This window comes from Crotalus tigris, unplaced genomic scaffold, assembly GCF_016545835.1.
Source record: "Crotalus tigris isolate CLP2741 ecotype Arizona unplaced genomic scaffold, ASM1654583v1 scf7180000017575.500234, whole genome shotgun sequence".
NCBI lineage: Eukaryota > Metazoa > Chordata > Lepidosauria > Squamata > Viperidae > Crotalus > Crotalus tigris.
Genome location: NW_024096486.1, coordinates 254,541 through 272,875, shown reverse-complemented (window position 1 = coordinate 272,875; position 18,335 = coordinate 254,541). Strand labels below are relative to the sequence as shown.

The 18,335-nt window shown below is 40.4% G+C and overlaps 1 protein-coding gene across 1 annotated transcript; it reads left to right on the top strand.

Annotated features, from left to right (window-relative positions):
* The first annotated feature begins 2,147 nt into the window (after positions 1–2,147).
* Positions 2,148–7,622, top strand: PPP1R3D (protein phosphatase 1 regulatory subunit 3D). The gene has a single exon (XM_039357058.1). The coding sequence runs from the start codon at positions 2,181–2,183 to the stop codon at positions 3,126–3,128; it is 948 nt and encodes a 315-aa protein (XP_039212992.1). The 5' UTR covers positions 2,148–2,180; the 3' UTR covers positions 3,129–7,622.
* The last annotated feature ends 10,713 nt before the right edge of the window (positions 7,623–18,335 follow it).

Genomic DNA, 18,335 nt, shown 5'->3' with positions numbered 1-18,335 from the left:
ATTTTTTTTGGGGGGGGGGGGGGGCTTTTTGGAATCTTGTTGGGGATGAGAGTGACTGTCATCCAGGGAACTTTGGCAGCCAGGATGAACTTTAAACTTGGGTCTTCCGAGTTCAAGTCGAGTACTGTAATCATGTAATCCTGGATGCTTGCTGGGGGCAAGTGATGTCATGTGCCATGCAGTTGTGCAGATGAGGCTATTTGTGGGACTACCGTCTGCTGTCCTAATGGCTTGCACTCAGTTGCTCTCGAGATACCTCTTTCTGGAATGAAGGCAAATATACATATCCCATATTTTAAGCAGCCATCCACAACCTGCTGTCTTTGAGATGGGTTGGACTACAGTTTCCTTCATCCTTAACCCACATAGCCATATTTAAGGATTTATATTTAAGCACACAATCAGCTCCAGGCTGGGGAATATTGGTGTAATAGACTTCTTAGGGATTTCCTGCAATGCATAGGAATTCCCGGCCGTTGGGAGTAATAATGGTAAAACATATTTTGCTTGTCTCCTGAAAATGGGAGGAAAATAAATATTAAATGAATGGCGGATTACATGATTTACTTTCTGAATGTGAAATTCTCTGCCACCACAAAGGACCACCTTAAAATCTAATTATGATATGATAAACAGAAGGGAGCTAGTGAGGCAGAGTCACACTAACTGGAATCTGACTTGAAGCAGTTAATCTGAATGTGTTAACCCCAGTTTAAAACACAGTGCTGTTTTTTAAGAAATCAGTTGGGAAAAGATACTTGACAGACAAGCTTAGGATGTCTACCCATTGAAGAGACTAGAGAAGTGAGAAAGTATGAAATAACATAGATATGTTAAATGGCAGCTCACTTCAAAGCATGTTTATTTATCAAACTCCTTGGAGCTAAAAAAAATAACTTTTACATCAGTATGCTTCAAACTGCACCAGTCTGGTAAGAAAACACAACAGTACTCTGACTTTCTTCATTCGGCTTCCTTTTTTCTTTTTTGTGACCTTTTGTAACCCATAATTGCTCCGCCTCTTTCCTTATTTACGTCTGTCCTTTTTAATCAGATTCCTCCAGATAGTGTGGGCAAGACTAAGGGCTTCCTTCGTGCTTGTGCGCAGGCGGGGAGCAGGTATGACAGGTTAGCGGAGCGACGACGCACAAGGCGGGACAAGGTACTGTAAATGAGCGGCTGCAGCGAGGGGCAACGGCGAGGCGTTGGTAGGAGCCCGTGACGTCATCGGGGGCGTGCACGTAGCCCTCCGGTTGCAGCAGCTGCTTCTTTTTTTCCCTCAAGCTCTTTTTGCGCGTCAGCTGATCAGCTCCGGAGAGGAAAAGATCGGAAGTCGCTGCTTGCTCTCCCGCCCGCTCCTTCTCGGTGTTGCTTGTTGCTCTGGGACGCCTGGAATTGAACAGGGAAGAAGCAGAAGAAACCAGCACCGTCCACCCGTGGGGAGGCGGAAAAAAAACCCAGAGCTCGGCTGGATGTGGGCTCCAGCGTCTCCCATTACAGACTCCATCTCTAGTTCGTGCCCCAGCTTGACAGCCTCTTCTTCCACCAGTACCATCAGCACCATTCAAAGTGACAGCCTCCAAGCTCCCGTCACTCCTCGGGACAGCCTCCAGACTCCTTCCAGCTTGCCCAGCAGCCTCGATTCCCTCTCTATCCAGCCCAGCCAACTCCAGGCATCTTCCAGTCTGGACAGTCTTCCGGAGTCTTCCAGCATCCAAAGCGACAGCCTTGAATCCTTTACTGGGCAGCAAGAAAGCCTGGTCAGTTTTCTCCAGGACAGCCTCAATCCCAGGGACAGCTTGGACTCTCTGCGGCTTTATCAGGCCAACTTCCGGTCCATCTTCAGTCTTGGCGACAGTCTTGAGACCTCCAGTATCCAGCTGGACAGCCTGCAATCCGTGGCCAGTTTAGGGGACAATACCCAGGCTTCCAGCCTTCTCACTGATAGCCTTGAATCCCCCTGCAGCTTTTGTGATAGCCTGGAGACACCCAACGCTCTGGATCCTACAGTGTTTGACTCAAACTTGTAGCAGATTCTTTCAGTCTGTTTTGCCAAAGGCTACCCTGATCAGACAAGGACTGTAGGAACCATCGCTCGGCCTTTCACTCAGTGCTTGTTTTCTTCCTCGCTGACCTAATCCTTCTGCACGTCTCAGCAAAAGCAGTTTCTGGCAGCAGTGATGTCCACTCAAACTGTTTGCCCTCAGGAGCCAAAGGTGTTGAGAGCTCCCCGGCAGAGTCCCAGCTGTCTCTCTGGTATGTACCAGAACATGTTTCAGGGCGAAGCAACCCAGCTTGTGGAAAAGAAGAGATGCCAACCGTTGCATAGCAGCAACAGCGCCAGCCAGTTGACTTCCTATCTGCACCAGAAAACTGAACATAGAGTTCCTCAGAGCACCACAAGTTGTGACCCACATCTCCGACCCATCATACGCCGTCGGGCCAGGTCCTTGCCCAGTTCTCCAGAGAGAAGGCGTAGCGGGGTGGCTCCCTGTCGTGTTCCGGGTTGCCACACTCGCAAGAACCATGTTAGGTTTGCAGATGCTTTGGGCCTGGAGCTGACAGAAGTGAAAGTTTTCCAAGCTGGGGAAGATCCATCTATCCCACTTCATGTTCTTTCTCGGCTATCCATTAATTCAGATCTCTGTTGCAGCAAGCTGGACCTGGAATTCACCATGCAGTGCCTGGTACCTGACTTCCAGCAGCCGGGAGATTGTGAAGACTTCCTTAGCCGCCTGCAGCAGCAGCAGGTGTGTTTGGAACGAGTGTCCAGCTCAGATCTGGGCCTGAATGGCACAATCAGAGTGATCAATTTAGCCTTTGAGAAACAGGTGACTGTGCGCTATACTTTTAATCACTGGAAGGGCCAACATGAAATAAATGCTCAGTGGCACAGCAGTGTTGCTGGTCAGGATGGTGAGACTCAAGTGGACAATTTCACCTTCTTCCTTCCTATGCCCCCATTCCTTCTTCAGCTTAGCTCAGTAATTGAGTTTGCAATCTTATACCGAGTCAACGGACAGGAATACTGGGATAACAATCAGGACAAGAATTACACCCTCACTTGTAGGAATCATCCGCTTAAGATGCCCAGAGAATGTGAAGAGAGCTGGATTCATTTCATCTAAAAGCAAAACAAAGGGGTCTGCATTCTTTTGACCTTCCCCCCCCCCCACGCTGAGGCACCAAAGAAACTCTTCGACATGGCAAAGATCCTTCAGAATAAAAGAATAACAAGTGATCTGCACAAAAGCTATTTTGAGAAGCTGTTGTTTTTCTGAAAAAGATAAGGATAAAGGGCCTTAATTTGCAGTGATTTGCACTAAATTAACTTGAAATGTTTGGGAATCATAGCCCAAAGATGCAGTCATTAGAAGGAAGCTAATGTATTTTATTTCTTTGATTAATTCTTATAATGTTCTGATTATGCAGTATTTTAAAGCATACTGTACTTGATGCTCTGTAGTTTTGCACTTCACTTTTTGCACTTTTTACAAAATTGTCTTTGGTGGAACATAAGCATATTTCTGTTAATTTCTAGAACAAGAAAGTGTTACATATTTCTAATGCACTGATCAAATGCTGCAGGGCTGGGGACGGCAAAATTTAACTATTTAAATAAAAATGAAAATTTACACTGCAGTTTATAAGGCTTATATGATAGTGTTCTTAGCCATTTGGCATTAGTCCCTAAATGTTCCTGTTTTAGAGCACTTTTTGTTATTAGAAGAGAAAATGCAGTTTGCTTTTTGGAGAAGTTTATTTTTTATGTTATGTTATTTTATTTTAGCCTTCCAGGTCAAAGTAAGTTCATGCCACTATAGTTTAATGAACTACAGTATAGCCCAATTACAGGGATGTTTTGAGTTAAACTATGTAGGCTGCAGCCAATCTTAGATTGTCTTACATTCGTTTCTAAGCAAGAGTGGGATACAAATATAAGAAGCAGACATCAAAAAAATCACTTATTTTTTGTGCCAAGAAAACTTCATGGATGTATGTATATACAGAGAGTCACAGGCATTTTTTTTTTACAGTTAACAAAGAGTCATACCGAATCACACTTTTTTGAATATGAAATTGTTTGATTTGTTGACAACTTGAGTGCCAGGATTTTCTTTGAGAAGAAATGAGAATGATTCTTTGCATATATAATTAATATGGGTTATATTTTATCAGCCTTGGGCATTGCAGTATAACTGCCTAGTTTCGGAACAAAACAGCAGTGACATGTGTTAGGTTTCTATAGATCATATGAGATGTTGGCACTTTTAAAAAATATTTACAAGGAGTAAATGATACCAAGCATTACCAGCTCCTGGGGTACAGCTACAAGTGCAGTTAAGGATTGAGTTCCATGTTGTTTCTGTCACCATTTGCATGCAGACATGTTTGGGAGATTGATGTCACTGCCATGGATTGAGATGTCTGCATATGCCATTAAGTCTGTAAGGAATGCTTCTACTTATTCTTCCATCTTGGGAAAGAGCTCCTGATAATGTGATAAAGTTAGCAATGAGTGTGGTTTATGTATACTAAACTAAGAATCATTCTAATATATGCAAGCAATTGATGAGAGATGAACTTGTGATTGTCAATGGACTTGAAGAGTATAGTCTTTTAAAATCAGAGGTCTAGTTTACATTCATTAGTTCAGGATGAATCACCTTGTGCAGTGAACTGTGATGGAATATAGTACAAGTCTTTCTGTTCTTAATCTATTCCCTGCCCTTTTTATGGCATGATTTTGGAGTTCTGTAGCAAGCAGCCTTAGACCGAGTCCACCTAGCTTGGATCAATGTCTAAGATGGGGTAGATAAAGATTGCAGCTCTAATCCATATATGACCTTCAAACTAATTTCTTGCAAACCCCCAGACTAATTTCAAAACTTACTGCAAGAGATTGGTTCAAAAAGGACCATCTTGCCTTTCCTGTTGGTTTACTACTTGAGAAAGAAGAACGAAGTATCAGAAGGAAAACATATTTGAGAGGTTAAAGAACTAGAGTAGGGGTCTCCAAATCTGGCAACTTGAAGACTTGTGGACCTCAACTCCCAGAATTCCCCAGCCAGCATGGCTGGTTGAGGAATTCTGGGAGCTGAAATCCATAAGTCTTAAAGTTGCTGAGTTTGGAGACCCCTGAAATAGACGATCCCATCCATTTGGGGTTCTGACTACATCCAGCATCATCCACTCAGTGGCTCCCAATAGTTTGTCCAGGATATAAATCTGGTTGTTTATACAAGGTTTCCCAGCAGAGTTTTCCCCCCTCCCTTCAATGTGTAAATTATAACACCACCACCACCACCCATTTTCACCCTCTCCCCGTATGATTTAGGGTTTTTTTGCTTTGTTTGCTCGTGGTGTAGGGATGATTAATGTACTTGGTTTCTGATTACCTGCATTTTGGACTGATACTGTGCCTTGAATAACTTTCAGGCTGCTATATCACAGTACATTCTGGCCAAGCCTGCTTTGTATCTCATAGGAGCTGGAAGGGATCCCAGTTCCAGAGTAGAAACCCATGTCAGCCCCTCTGTTCACTGACAAGAACTTCTATATAAGAGGTTGTCTCAAGGGGCCATTCTTTCGAGTGGGAAGTTCCTTTGAAATGCCTGAATAGTGGGTAATGGAAAAATCTATTTCCTTTATGGTTGACCAAGCTAAGAAGTGTATCTAGATCTCTTGTTTATTAAACAGAAAGGAGACCGGGTGCTTCAAACAAATCTCTACGGATGTCATTAGAAATATTGTGCAGTGGATTTGTTTTTTGAACTCAGTTTCTTAGGTGGGTGGGAAGTAGATTTCATGAAATTGTAAAGAACACACAGGCACATCTTTGAGGTAGGGCCAAAGGGAACCCCCCCCCACTTCAATAGCCTAAAATAAATGCCCGTAACTAAAGAACAGTTGCTGGCTGGGGAATTCTGGGAGTGGAAGTCCACCCATCTTGGCTGAAAATTGCTATTGTAGAAAGCTAACTGTTTGTTTTGGGGAGGGGTGAAAAATGAGAAGGTGGAATGAAATGGAATATTCTAGAAGAGGGCATGGAAATATTGGCTAGATAGAATTTCAAACACCAACTCTTAACAACCTAATTTTTCATATTTCTGAGTCTTGTGTGGCCATTATAACTCTTAAGATGTGCTGGTGGTTGAATTAAGTTCTGACTTCTAGATGTATGTTTGTCACTGAGGAAAGTTGGTTAGGCAACCTCTGAAAATATGTTATAATAGCAGAAAAGCTGCATTCATGTCAGAACAAAGTAACAGATTTGTCCAATAGGGCACTCTCAAATATTTTAGGATTATAGCTACCATTTTCAGCCAGGGTGGCCATTGATCCCTACAGAGGTAATTTATTTTCCTTGACATTATTTGTTCCCCACCCCCCTATCATTATGTCCTTACCATCATCTTTCCTGATTGAGAAACCTACAGTTTTAGCCATAATGTATCTTGGAAGATAAAAGCAACAGGCCAATGCATAGTGCTGTCAGTGTTGTGTGACTGCTAGGACAGGTCATTGCAGTTTCTGTGTTCATTTTTGCAGGTAGATATTTTTGCACACTCTATTTTTTTGCATGTGATTAAATGATTGAAGAAAAATAGTTTCCAGAATTCTAAATCAGGCTGTACAGTATCCTAAGCAATCAATTACACTTCAGAGAAGACATTGCATAGATTTTTTTTATCCTTATTTTGTGCTATAAAGTTTAAAAAATATTATTGTATGTTGTATGACAGGTATAGTTTCATGATGGCAAGAAAAATAGAATTTGAAATAGAATTTGCAGTCTATAGGCCAGCCTTGCTCAATCCTATATCCTCTAAATCAGAAGGACTGAAATTTCCATAATTTGTCATCGTGCCTGGCAATTAAAGGAATACAGCTTCAAACAAATCTGTTTTAAGCTTTTATTTTGAATTGTCTGCGATAAGCAGTTTGTGGATTGTTGTCAGTATTCAAGCCGCTCCTATTTTTCTGCCAGCATCTGAATCTATAGAAGGTAAAAAGTTAAGCATAAAAAAATCAATATATTTTTAATGAAGAAAAGCTTATTTTCTACAACATTCATTTGGGTTGTATTGATGAGCTGTAATCTCTTAACAATTTGGTCTCTTCCTTCTTTTTCCGTTTTTGTGATTCATGTTACCATATTTGCTCCTTTGCTTTTGAGTATTTAGTAAACTTGCTTTGTAAGTATTCCTTGGACATTTATCAGAATCAGGAAATCAAACAAAAAGAATTAAGTACTGTGCTTCATTCTGTATTTTTATATACAGATTCAGATCATTTTGAGACAAATAGGTTTTGCAGACCCTATGTTGAAACTTAATATCATTTAACTTCTAATTGTATAAATAAGTTAAGTCCATATATATCCTTGTATTTTTGGAGTGTGACACAAATGATTATTACAGAATGACTAAATGTGCTACAGTATTTCCAGGCGCAAGCTTTTAGAAAGCAAACAAATTATTTTTCTATAATCACAGAATTTTAATATTGAAATAAAGAAGTAATGGGTAGGCAGGTCAGCGGCATATGTTCCCCAACGTGTTATACAATAATGGCCATATAGGTGGCAGATTATATATAAAATATATGTATATATGGTGTATTATGTTTCCATCCTTTCATAATATATACTACAATGGACTTGAAATTTTCCATGGGCATCTGGAAAATATCTGTGAAATATATATATATATATATATTTCTTCTGGAAACAATACAGGTAGTCCTTGACTTACAACCATTCATTTAGTGCAGTTATAACAGCACTGAAAAAAGTGACTTCAGACCAGTCCTCACACTTATGACCGTTGAAGCATCCCCCACAGTCATGAAATCAAAATTTGGGTGCTTGGCAACCAACCTGTTTACAACAGCTGCAACATCCTTGGGTCACATGCTTGCCATTTGTGACCTTCCAAGCCAGCTCCCAACAAGCAAAGTCAATAGGGGAAGCTGGATTTGCTTAATGTCTGCATGAATCATTTAACAACTCAGTGAATCAATCATCTCAAAAAAAGATTGTCAAATCGGGTTCAGCACATTTAAAAACTGCCTTGCTTAGCAATAGTGATACTGGTGGTCCCAAGTGGTTGTAAGTTGAGGACTTCCTGTATTCCAGGCTTCTTATTACTTTGGCTTTTTTTTAAAAAAAAAAACTGCATTCACGTACGCACTTTCTTTAGCCTCTTTGCATCCTTTCATGTCGGCCCCAGAACCAGGCCTGGGTCTCTGTTTGAGTTATAAATATCCTGTACTCTGGAGATGCACTGTTCCTTGGAGCAGATCTGTTTACCTTTCAGCACATCGGGACGGAGAAGTATAAGCAGGATCCAAAACTGTAACACTAGACTAGTGATGCAAATAAAAAAAAACTATTGCTTGCCTTACTGGCTCAAGGCCAAGTGCTTTTGGTCCAGCATTCTACATCCAATGATGTCCTACCAGTCAAATGCCTCTGGAAGTGAAGTCTCATCAGCTTGGCATGAAGGTCACGACTCATCCCGGTTTATCCCCAAGTGCTCTATACTTAGAATTATATTGCTGTGGGATACAGAGATTTCATTCGAGAGCTGTTGTAAAAAGGCCTTTCTGAAATTCACAAATAAAGAATGGTAACATACCAAAGACCTGGGTGGGGGGGGAGGGAGAAGAAGTACAGAAGGATATTGGGAAATTATTCTCCCTCCCTGCAAACTCAGAGAAATGCATGTTACATTTATTTTATATATTAATTCCTCCTGTGTCCTGAAACAAGAAACCTGAGCAATTATCACAGCCCAAGCAAACCATATTTGTTTGTTATATTTTTGTACTGCTGGTGTCAGCTTCGGATATGAATTTATGGCTGAAGACAGTTTTAAGTATTTACCACATTTTAAGTAATGATTACTTAATAGCAATGGTTAGAATGTAGTACTGCAGGCTAACTCACTGCCCACGGCCAGGAGTTCGATTCTCACTGACTCAAGGTTGACTCAGCCTTCCATCCTTCTGAGGTCAGTAAAATGAGGACCCATATTGTTGGGGGCCATATGCTGACTCTGTAAACCACTTAGATAGCGCTGTAAAGCACTGTGAAGTGGTATATAAGTCTAAATACTATTGCTATTACTGGAAAGTTTCCAAAAGATTATTCCCAGGGCATGGGTGTAGCAGAGGAAAGGTGCTTTCAGAATAAAGGTATGCCAGGTAAATGTAATCACTAGTTGGTCATTTGGCATTGAAGTCTACACTGTTAAGTAATTAACAAAGAGCCAAGTTGGTGTAGTGGTTAAAGGCACTCAAGCGAGGAATCAAGAGACTGTCAGTTGTATTCATGTCTAGGGCATGGAAGCCAGCCGGGTCACCTTGACCCCTAGGAAGAAGACAATGGCCCTTTTGAAAACATTGCCAAGACAATGCAGGGAGTTGTCCAGGCAGGTGCCAGGTATCAAGATTAATTCAAAAGCACAACAGTAAACTGCTTCAGGTACTTGAGTGTGGGTTCTACCTGATTTCTTAAGGAATAATTGTTTGTGTCACTTGGGATGTAAAGATTTGATAGTACAGGTAGTCCTCGAGTTACAACAGTTTGTTTAGTGACCATTCGAAATTACAACAGCACTGAAAAAAGTGACTTATCATTTTTCCCCACTAACAACCACTGCAGCATCCCCAGGGTCACATGATCAAAGTTCAGACGCTTGGCAACTTGACTCGTATTTATGACAGTTGCCGTGTCCTGAGATCATGTGAGCACCTTTTGCGACCTTCTGACAAGCAAAATCAATACGGAAGCCAGATCCAATCCACCACCATTTTTGTTAACAACTGCAGCGATTTACTTAACACACGTGGCAAGAAAGGTCATAAAACGGGAGAAAAATTCACTTAACAAATGTCATGCTTAGCAACAGAAATTTGGGGTTCAATTGTGGTCGTAAGTTGAGGACTGCCTGTACCAGGGATAGGCAACCTCGGCTCTTTTATGACTCATGGACTCCCAGAATTCCTGAGTCATAAAAGAGCTGAGGTTGCCTACCCCTGGCCTGTACCATCCATCCTTCCACCTTGAGTATAAATGATAATGGGAAAAAAAATTCCACCAGAAAAAACAAAACATGGAGGGTCCTGGATTGCTATTCTATTAATCACGTTAATTGCAAAATGTGACATAGCTTTAAGTCCAGCGGGACTAAATTCTGGGCGGATTTGTTCAATAATGTACATCGCTCAGGAATGGACTTATTACATTCAGTGGACGCCAATATTTAAAAATGGATTTGTTGCAGTGACCTAGTGATCTGTAATTTATTTATTTTCATATAAGGGAGGAAAGAAAAATAAACCGAGGAAAAACACTGAAAATGTAACTTGTAATTTGGAAGACTGCTGTATAAAAGAATGCTAAAAGCCCTTCGGAGGGACTACATTACTGTTTTCACGAGACGGTATGAATGCTGGCAGAATGCTGGCAAATGTGAAAAGACTTATGCTTGGGAGGCTAAAGATTAGCCATATTGGAACATACTAAGTAAGTATTCTTGAAAGGATGTCATCTCTACTGGAATAGCTTGTTGGGACAGGGGAAGAGCCACTAAAATACGTAATAAAGGGACCTTAGACCTATAACTGAGATCTTTGCTACTGCACCGCAAACATTCTGCTGTGTTCTTGTAAGTGGTTTCAGGAGGAAACTGGAAACTGTGTAACAGGAAATTGTTAAAGCAACTTTGTTAATGGTGCAAAACAGCCCGAGAGTCGTTCCTTTTTTCTTTTCTTTTTTTTCTTAACCAGTATTAAACAAAGTGCCTAAATTTGGGGGGAGTGTCACTGTAATCATGGGGAGCCATTTGCTGCCTCTCATTCCCCTCTTGTTAAAATGTGCCTCCTCCCAAATCAGCTGGGTTCTCTGTGAATGAGATCATATTAAAATCCTGCAGGCATTTACCCTGAAGCGATTAATTAATTTCATGGCATGGAGGCTGTTCTGTCACCATTTTGCATTGAGTAGTATTCTCGGGGCAATTAATAGCCTTTTCATGTTTCATTGATGTCTTGCCATTTTAAAAGCATTTTAAAGCCATGCTGTATTTAAAATATTGTATCCTTTTAGAAACTGATCACATCTAACATATCATTAAAAGATGTTTGTGGCCTCCATTTAAGAGATGCGGTCATTGGAAAGAATGTAATTAACCATTTATAATACTGTATAAGAATAAACTATGGCTCTATATCTGAATACACTGCAAACATTTTTTTTAAAAAAAATCTATTGTATAATTTAATTTTTAATGGGCAGCATATATCTTGCACGATACCTTTTCTTTGTAATGTTTTTATAATTAAATGTCTTTTCTAGGATGTCCTTCTGAAATACATCTGTAGGAAGTAGATCGCTGAGTTTTAAAGGTGCTTTTTTTCTTCAAAAGGCAGCTGGACTGTTTTTTTCCTTGAGGAAGAAGAAGAAAACATTTTGCTTCTCATCCAAGAAGCTTCATCAGTTCTGATGGCGGGGGAGGGGGGAATGGAAGAATAGGTTCCAATAGGATGATTGGGGGAGGGAGAGAATGGAAGGATAGGTTCTGATAGGATGGAGGTGGGATCCTTCCATTCCCCCATCCTATCAGAACCTATCGTTCCATCCTCCCACCATCCAGTCTCAGCTGTCAGTACCTATCCTTCCATTCCCCGCCCCACCATCAGAACTGATGAAGCTTCTTGGATGAGAAGCAAAATGTTTTCTTCCTCAAGGAAAAAAAAAGTCCACTTGCCTTTTGAAGAAAAAGGCAACTCTGATCTGGATGACTCTGGCCTGGATGACTGAGAATCTCAACAGACAGATCGCTGAGTTTTCTGGCTTTTCAGATACTGCAGGATGCTAGCAGAAATGTTGATATGTGAACTTGGAAAATATGAAACAAATTAATTACTGAGCGATTCCATGCCCATTACATACTAATAATTGCAGTACTGCTTTGTTTATGTTTGTTCAGGGTGCCATTTGGAATATATTTTAGCCTGTAGAATGGAAAAACTAGAACCATAAAAATCATATCGTTAGTCCGTTACCATCAGGGAGTGCTATTTCCTATATGTTATCTGGAACTCAAGGGATATATGCAGCAGACTAGGGACTAGGGAGAAAAAAAAACCTGTGGTTTAATGCAAGCTGTACCAAACATAACATGTCTTTCTCCAATAAAAATGGTTCTGGATTTGGGATCATTTCTCCATCTGAAATGAAAGAGAGAGAAGATAATGTAGTAAGTGACAACCAAACCAGGAGAGAGAGAGAGAGAGAGAGAGAGAGAGAGAGAGAGAGAGAGAGAGAGAGAGAGAGAGAGAGAGAGAGTAGATGTAGATATAGGGTAGATAAAGATATAGAGTAGATAATATAGATATAGAGATAGCTAGAGATATATTCCTTCCAGCAACTTAGTTTTTAACTGTCTTGCCCTTCTGTGTTTTATTTGAAAATTAAAGCACCATAAATTTGCAACCTTGTCTGCTGATTTCCCTATTGACCTTGCTTGTGTGAAGCTGGCAAGGAAGGTCACAAATGGTGACTGTGACCATAGCTCGCTGCAATGACATAATTGCAAGCCACACACAAGCACTTGGATTGCAATCATGTGACTACCTAGGTGTTGTGATGGCAAAACTTTGGGGATCAGTTGTATATCCGTTTTTTTTTTTTTTTTTTTTTTTTGCAGCACTGTAACTTTGAATGGTCACAGAACAAATGGGTATAAACTACCTGGAAATCATCTTCCCAAACCTGCTGTCCTACAGATCTGTAGAGATCACAGTTTCTAGAATAGGGATGTTATCTATCCCTGCTGGTAGGTCATCATGGCCCCAATCTGGGCACACCAAGTTCTGAGCATACCAACAAAGCAAAATAGACTAATAAAACAATTATAGCTTCCAGAGCTGGGCTGCAAAAAGCTGGACAACAATTAAGCAGCAGCAAAAAGATGCAAGGAAGTATCTGTTATCTTCTAAACAAATTTATGCATCCCAAATATGGAAAGCCTTTGTTAAACTCTCAAGATCGCTTACGTTATGCAGGAGTGTGAGTGAATATCTGAGTGTTGGAATGTTTTTATGTCCCAAAATAAGTTTTTATTTCATTCTTTGGTCTCAATTATTATTGTCTGTTTCTAAGTGCTGCTAGAAGTGAGAGAGCCTATTCTTTTATAGCTGTATTTATTTTCCTTTTTACAATGCTGTAGCTATGCACAGTAATAGTTTACAGTACTGTATTATGGTAATAATGCTGCAGACATGCACAGTTTACAGATGTACACCAAGATAAGCTATCCAGCTAAACATTCAGTTTCAAGCTGTAGCATAAACCTCTTTTCCATAATTGGATAAATCATAAAATAAGGCATGTTGCAATACGAGTAACACAGGTCACTTGAAAACTTCCAGGAAAGGAGAATGTATTGCTATTTCTGGCAGACTGATCCAGTTCACAATTATGTCGGGAAATTCCTCCTATTAGTAGACCAAATCTATTTCCTTTAATTCCAAGATGTTTGTTCTTGTCCTTCCCTGATTTTTAAGAGCAGCTCCACATGGTAACCCATCTCACAGCTGTTACTATTTTAAATATTTATAAATTACCATCATATTTCCCTAGTCTTTTTATTTTGCTCAGCTCTTTCAACCATTCCTCGTACTGCTTAGGTTCCAGATCCCCATTGTTCTTCCAGCTTCTTCACATTCACTATATAATGTGTCTAGAAGAGACAGTTGTTCAATAATATATGTAATTAGCACAGTAGGACAACTAACTCCTGTAACATAGACTCAAATGTTTACAGTAATATATCTTGGCTTTTAGCTGCTGCATCACAATGCTTGCTTTTGTTCAGCAGTACTCCTAAATTTTATAAACAGTGCTGCTAAGCTACAGTAGATTTTATCAATCCTATATTGTGAATTTGATTTATTTTTTTTTTACTTTTTTATAGAATCATAGGCTTGGAAGAGATCTTACAGGTAGTCCTCTATTTACAACTGTAATTGAGCCCACCCAGTTGAGCTCAACCCAACTGATGGTTATTAAGCAAGTCATTGTGGGACCACACCTGATTTTATGACCTTTTTTGTTGCGGTTGATAAGCAAATGCAGCAACCATGGTGGTTATTAAACAAACCCATTGTTTGCCATGGGGCATTTTTTGCTGGAAGACAGAAATAAATGCCGATTTCTGGCAAAAATATAAGTTGCAGTCACCTGACCATGGGACATTGGAAACAGTCATAAATGTGGGTCAGTTGCTGAGCACCCAAAATGCAGTCACATGACTGAGTGGCTGTTGCAGTGGTTCTCAACCTTTTTAATGCCGCGACCCCCAACCTGTCGTAAGTTGAGGACTACTCAACTGGTCGTAAGTCGAGGACTACTCAACTGGTGCAGCACCGTTTGCAGAATGGGACTTTTGGCGGGCTCAGCAGGGCAGAGTAGTTCAACCCCCTTCCCTGAGCAGAAGTCTTCAGATTATCCCCCAAAAAGGATATCCAGACTTTTCTTGAAAACCTCGAGTGATAAATCAGCCCCCACATTCAGGAAGCAGACTGTTCCATTCTTTATGGATCTCACAGACAGAGAAAGCCAGTTTGGACTAGTGGTTAAGGCAACAGGCTAGAAAACTGGGCATTGTGAGTTCTAGTCCCGCCTTGGCCATGAAAGCCAACTGGATGGCCTTGGGCCAGTCTCTCTCTCTCTCTCTCTCTCAGCCCAACTCACCTCACAGGTGAGAGAAAAGAGGAGCAGGAAGTTGTATTGGATACATTTGCTGCCTTGAGGTATTTGTAAAAAATAATAAAGGTGGCATATAAATAAGCAAAAACAACAAAAAAAAGCTTCTTTCAACATGTAAAAAACAAGAAAAAATGTTAAGGAAATGATTGGTCCATTAGTGGGGGAAAGTGGCAAGAAGGTGACAAGCAACAGGGAGAAAACAGAACTACTTAACTCTTTTTTTGCATCTGTCTTTACACAAAGGGAAAAAACAGACCAACCTATCAAAAATAGTACCGTAAAAACAGATTAGAAGCACAAGTTAAGATAGGCAAGAAAATGGTAAGTGAGCACCTGTCCAGCCTAGACGAGTTCAAATCACCAGGACCAGACGGATTACACCCCAAGGTTCTGAAGGAACTGGCAGATGTGATCTTAGAACCACTGAACTATATCTTTCAAAGATCCTGGAGCACTGGGGAACTACCAGAGGACTGGAAAAGAGCTGATGTAGTTCCCATCTTCAAAAAAAAAAAAAAATGGATCCAGGAAACTACAGACCTATCAGCCTGACCTCAATACCGGGGAAGATTCTGGAAAAGATAATCAACCAACGAATCAGTGAACATCTAGAGGTGAACAAAGTCATTACCAAAAGCCAACATGGGTTTGTCAAAAACAGATCATGCCAGACAAATCTTATTGCATTCTTTGACCAAGTGACAAAATTAGTGGACCAGAGGAATGCTGTGGATATAATTTATTTGGACTTCAGTAAGGCATTTGATAAAGTAGACCACAACCTACTACTTGATAGCATAGAAAAATGTGGGGTAGAAGCATCACCATCAGATGGATTCATAGCTGGCTGACCGGCCGTTCTCAGAGTGTGGTCCTCAATGGAACTGCATCTACATGGAGGGAAGTGTGTAGTGGGGTGCCCCAGGGCTCTGTTCTGGGCTCAGTGCTCTTCAACATCTTCATCAATGATTTGGATGAGAGGATAGATGAGGAACTCATCAAATTTGCAGACGATACCAAGCTGGTTGGAATAGCCAACACTCCAGAAGACAGGCTTGAACACTGGGCACTATTTTTTTTATTTATGTTGGTATATAATATATTGTTCAGTATATGGAAATAAATATTCCATAGTCCCAAAGATGCTTTTCCAAAAGGCAACTGGATTTTCTTGGTTTTTTTTTCCCCCTTGAAAACATTTCGCTTTTTCAGTTCCAACTGAAGCTTCTTGGACGTCAAGCAAAACATTTTCAAGGAAAAAAAACTAAAAAGTCCAGTTGCCTTTTGGGAAAGCATTTTTGAGACAAACATGACCTGGATGATTTGAGAATCCATAACAGCAAATATTTTGCTTCCATTTTTTGTAATTTAATAAGAGGCTATTCTGTAATGCCTGCATGTCTAGCTAGGAGCAAGAGATGGAATTCTGAACTGTTGAATAAATAAACACCAACCTGAATCCCTCCAAAATCACTCCAAAGGGTATTTCATACTACCAAGCCATACTGATATCCAGCTTTAAGGATTTTGAAATAAGCAGCAACAAAAAAACTTGAAAGAGATGCTCTGGGATACAATATCAGCAGATATTTTTTCTATCCTGCTCTATGGAGTAGAGAGTTGGTCTCTGACAGAAGGCCACCTGAAGAGACTAGAAGCATTTGAAATGTGGATTTACAGGCAGCTGTTACGTATAAGCTGGGTTAACAAGATCAGAATGAGGAGGTGATAAGCCGCCTGGGAAAGCCAAGGGAAATCATCAAAACAATTAAAAAACGAAAATTAGAATATTTCGGACATGTGATGCGACATCCAGAAAAATACAGCATACTCCATTTAATCCTCCAGGGAAAGATTGAAGACAAACGAGGTCCAGGCAGAAGAAGAACATCGTGGCTTCAAAATCTAAGGGATTGGTTTGGACAAAACTCAGCAGCACTTTTTCGTGTGGCTGCTGATAAAAACAGGATCGCCAATATGATCGCCAACGTCCGATAATGGATATGGCACAAGAAGAAGAATGATTTAGTTCCATTAGAGTTCATTTGGGGCTGTTTCACACTCAAGGTGTTATACAGTGCTGAAAAAGGATGAAGGCAAATATATGTGTCCCAGAATAATGTTGCAGGATTCAACCTGAGTTGATCACCAGGACCAGAGGTTTAGTCTTCTAACACTTCTAACTTTTTGGACTTGTACTGAAGCCCATCCTCTTCAGAATATCATTCTGGAATGGCGTTCTGGAGAGAGAGAAGTTCCCTGAGGATGAGTTTTAGCACAGGTCTGAAAGCTTGGAATTAAAGCTAAATCTCTGGTTCCAGTGACCAACTCAGATTGGATCCTGCAGAACTGAAAACATGTGAATGTCATTATGAATATCTTACACCAGGGGTGTCAAACTGCACATGCATCATGCTGAAACCGCGCCCACCCCACCTCCGGCAATGGGGAAAAAGTTGCGATACGTCACGACACATCACGTGACATTGCACGTTTGACACCACTGTTGTCATGGTTCCGACAGATGAAACTCTTCAAAGAACTTTGAGGCATTGTTTACCTTAAAGAATCTTTATTCAAGTAGCAACACATCATCACATACATAGTCCAAGCCAAAATCTGACTTCCCTTCCCCTAAGCACATAGTATCAAAGCACAATTCCTTCCTCTAACTAACAGTCATAAATCATTCTCCAATTAGTTTGAAATGCTGGCTTTCCCACCAGTTGTTCAACCCCCATGTCGTATCATCTCTTATTACAAAAAACCTTGGTTCCCACCCTTATACAGTATTGTTATGTCTAACTAAACTCCCAAGCACATTCCTCCTCCTCCCCCCAGTATTATCTAATTCTAACTCTAAGAGTCAAATATAAAATAGAGGGAAATGGCTGTATCTCCATATGTTGTCAAAGCAAGAACATTCGAGTTAGCAGCGTTGACACCTGTCTTTGGGGTGAGTTGTGGGATCTCAGCAAGATGCTACTACTGCAGGAAGGCTTTCCAAATATAATATCCACTGCAGGCCATATAAATACTTTTCCTTGCGAGCATATAGGGCTACCAACTATTATTTTCCCCACAGTAATAGGTGACATTATGCTTATTAATCTGGAAACATTAGATTTGATGTATCCTCCTCCTACTCCAAAGGGAACTGCAGGAGAAAAACACCTCTTAGGTACAGAAAGCATTGAATGGATCTTACACACATTTGCCAAAACCCTTCTTGTGTGCCCCAAGAGTTTCCCTGGAACATTTGAGGCTGAGGAGTAATTATTTTTAAAATTGTACTAATTATTAAATGCAAATTTAGATACCTCCTCCACCTCTTTTATCTCCAGATCACACATTTATTTTGAATTAAGACAGGTATGAATGCAAATGCTTAAGGCATCCCCTCAAAGATAAGCTTTAATTGTGATGCATCTTATAATTAGCTCCAATAATAGCTGACATTGCATTGCCCCACTATAATTGTACTGAGCAGTAAGGTAATTAGTATTAGAGATAAATTAAGCACATCATTTGGTTAATCACTGTTGCCAACTTC

Excerpts from the sequence above, each read along its gene's own strand:
- PPP1R3D (XM_039357058.1), top strand. The coding sequence starts at position 2,181 with ATGTCCACTCAAACTGTTTGCCCTCAGGAGCCAAAGGTGTTGAGAGCT.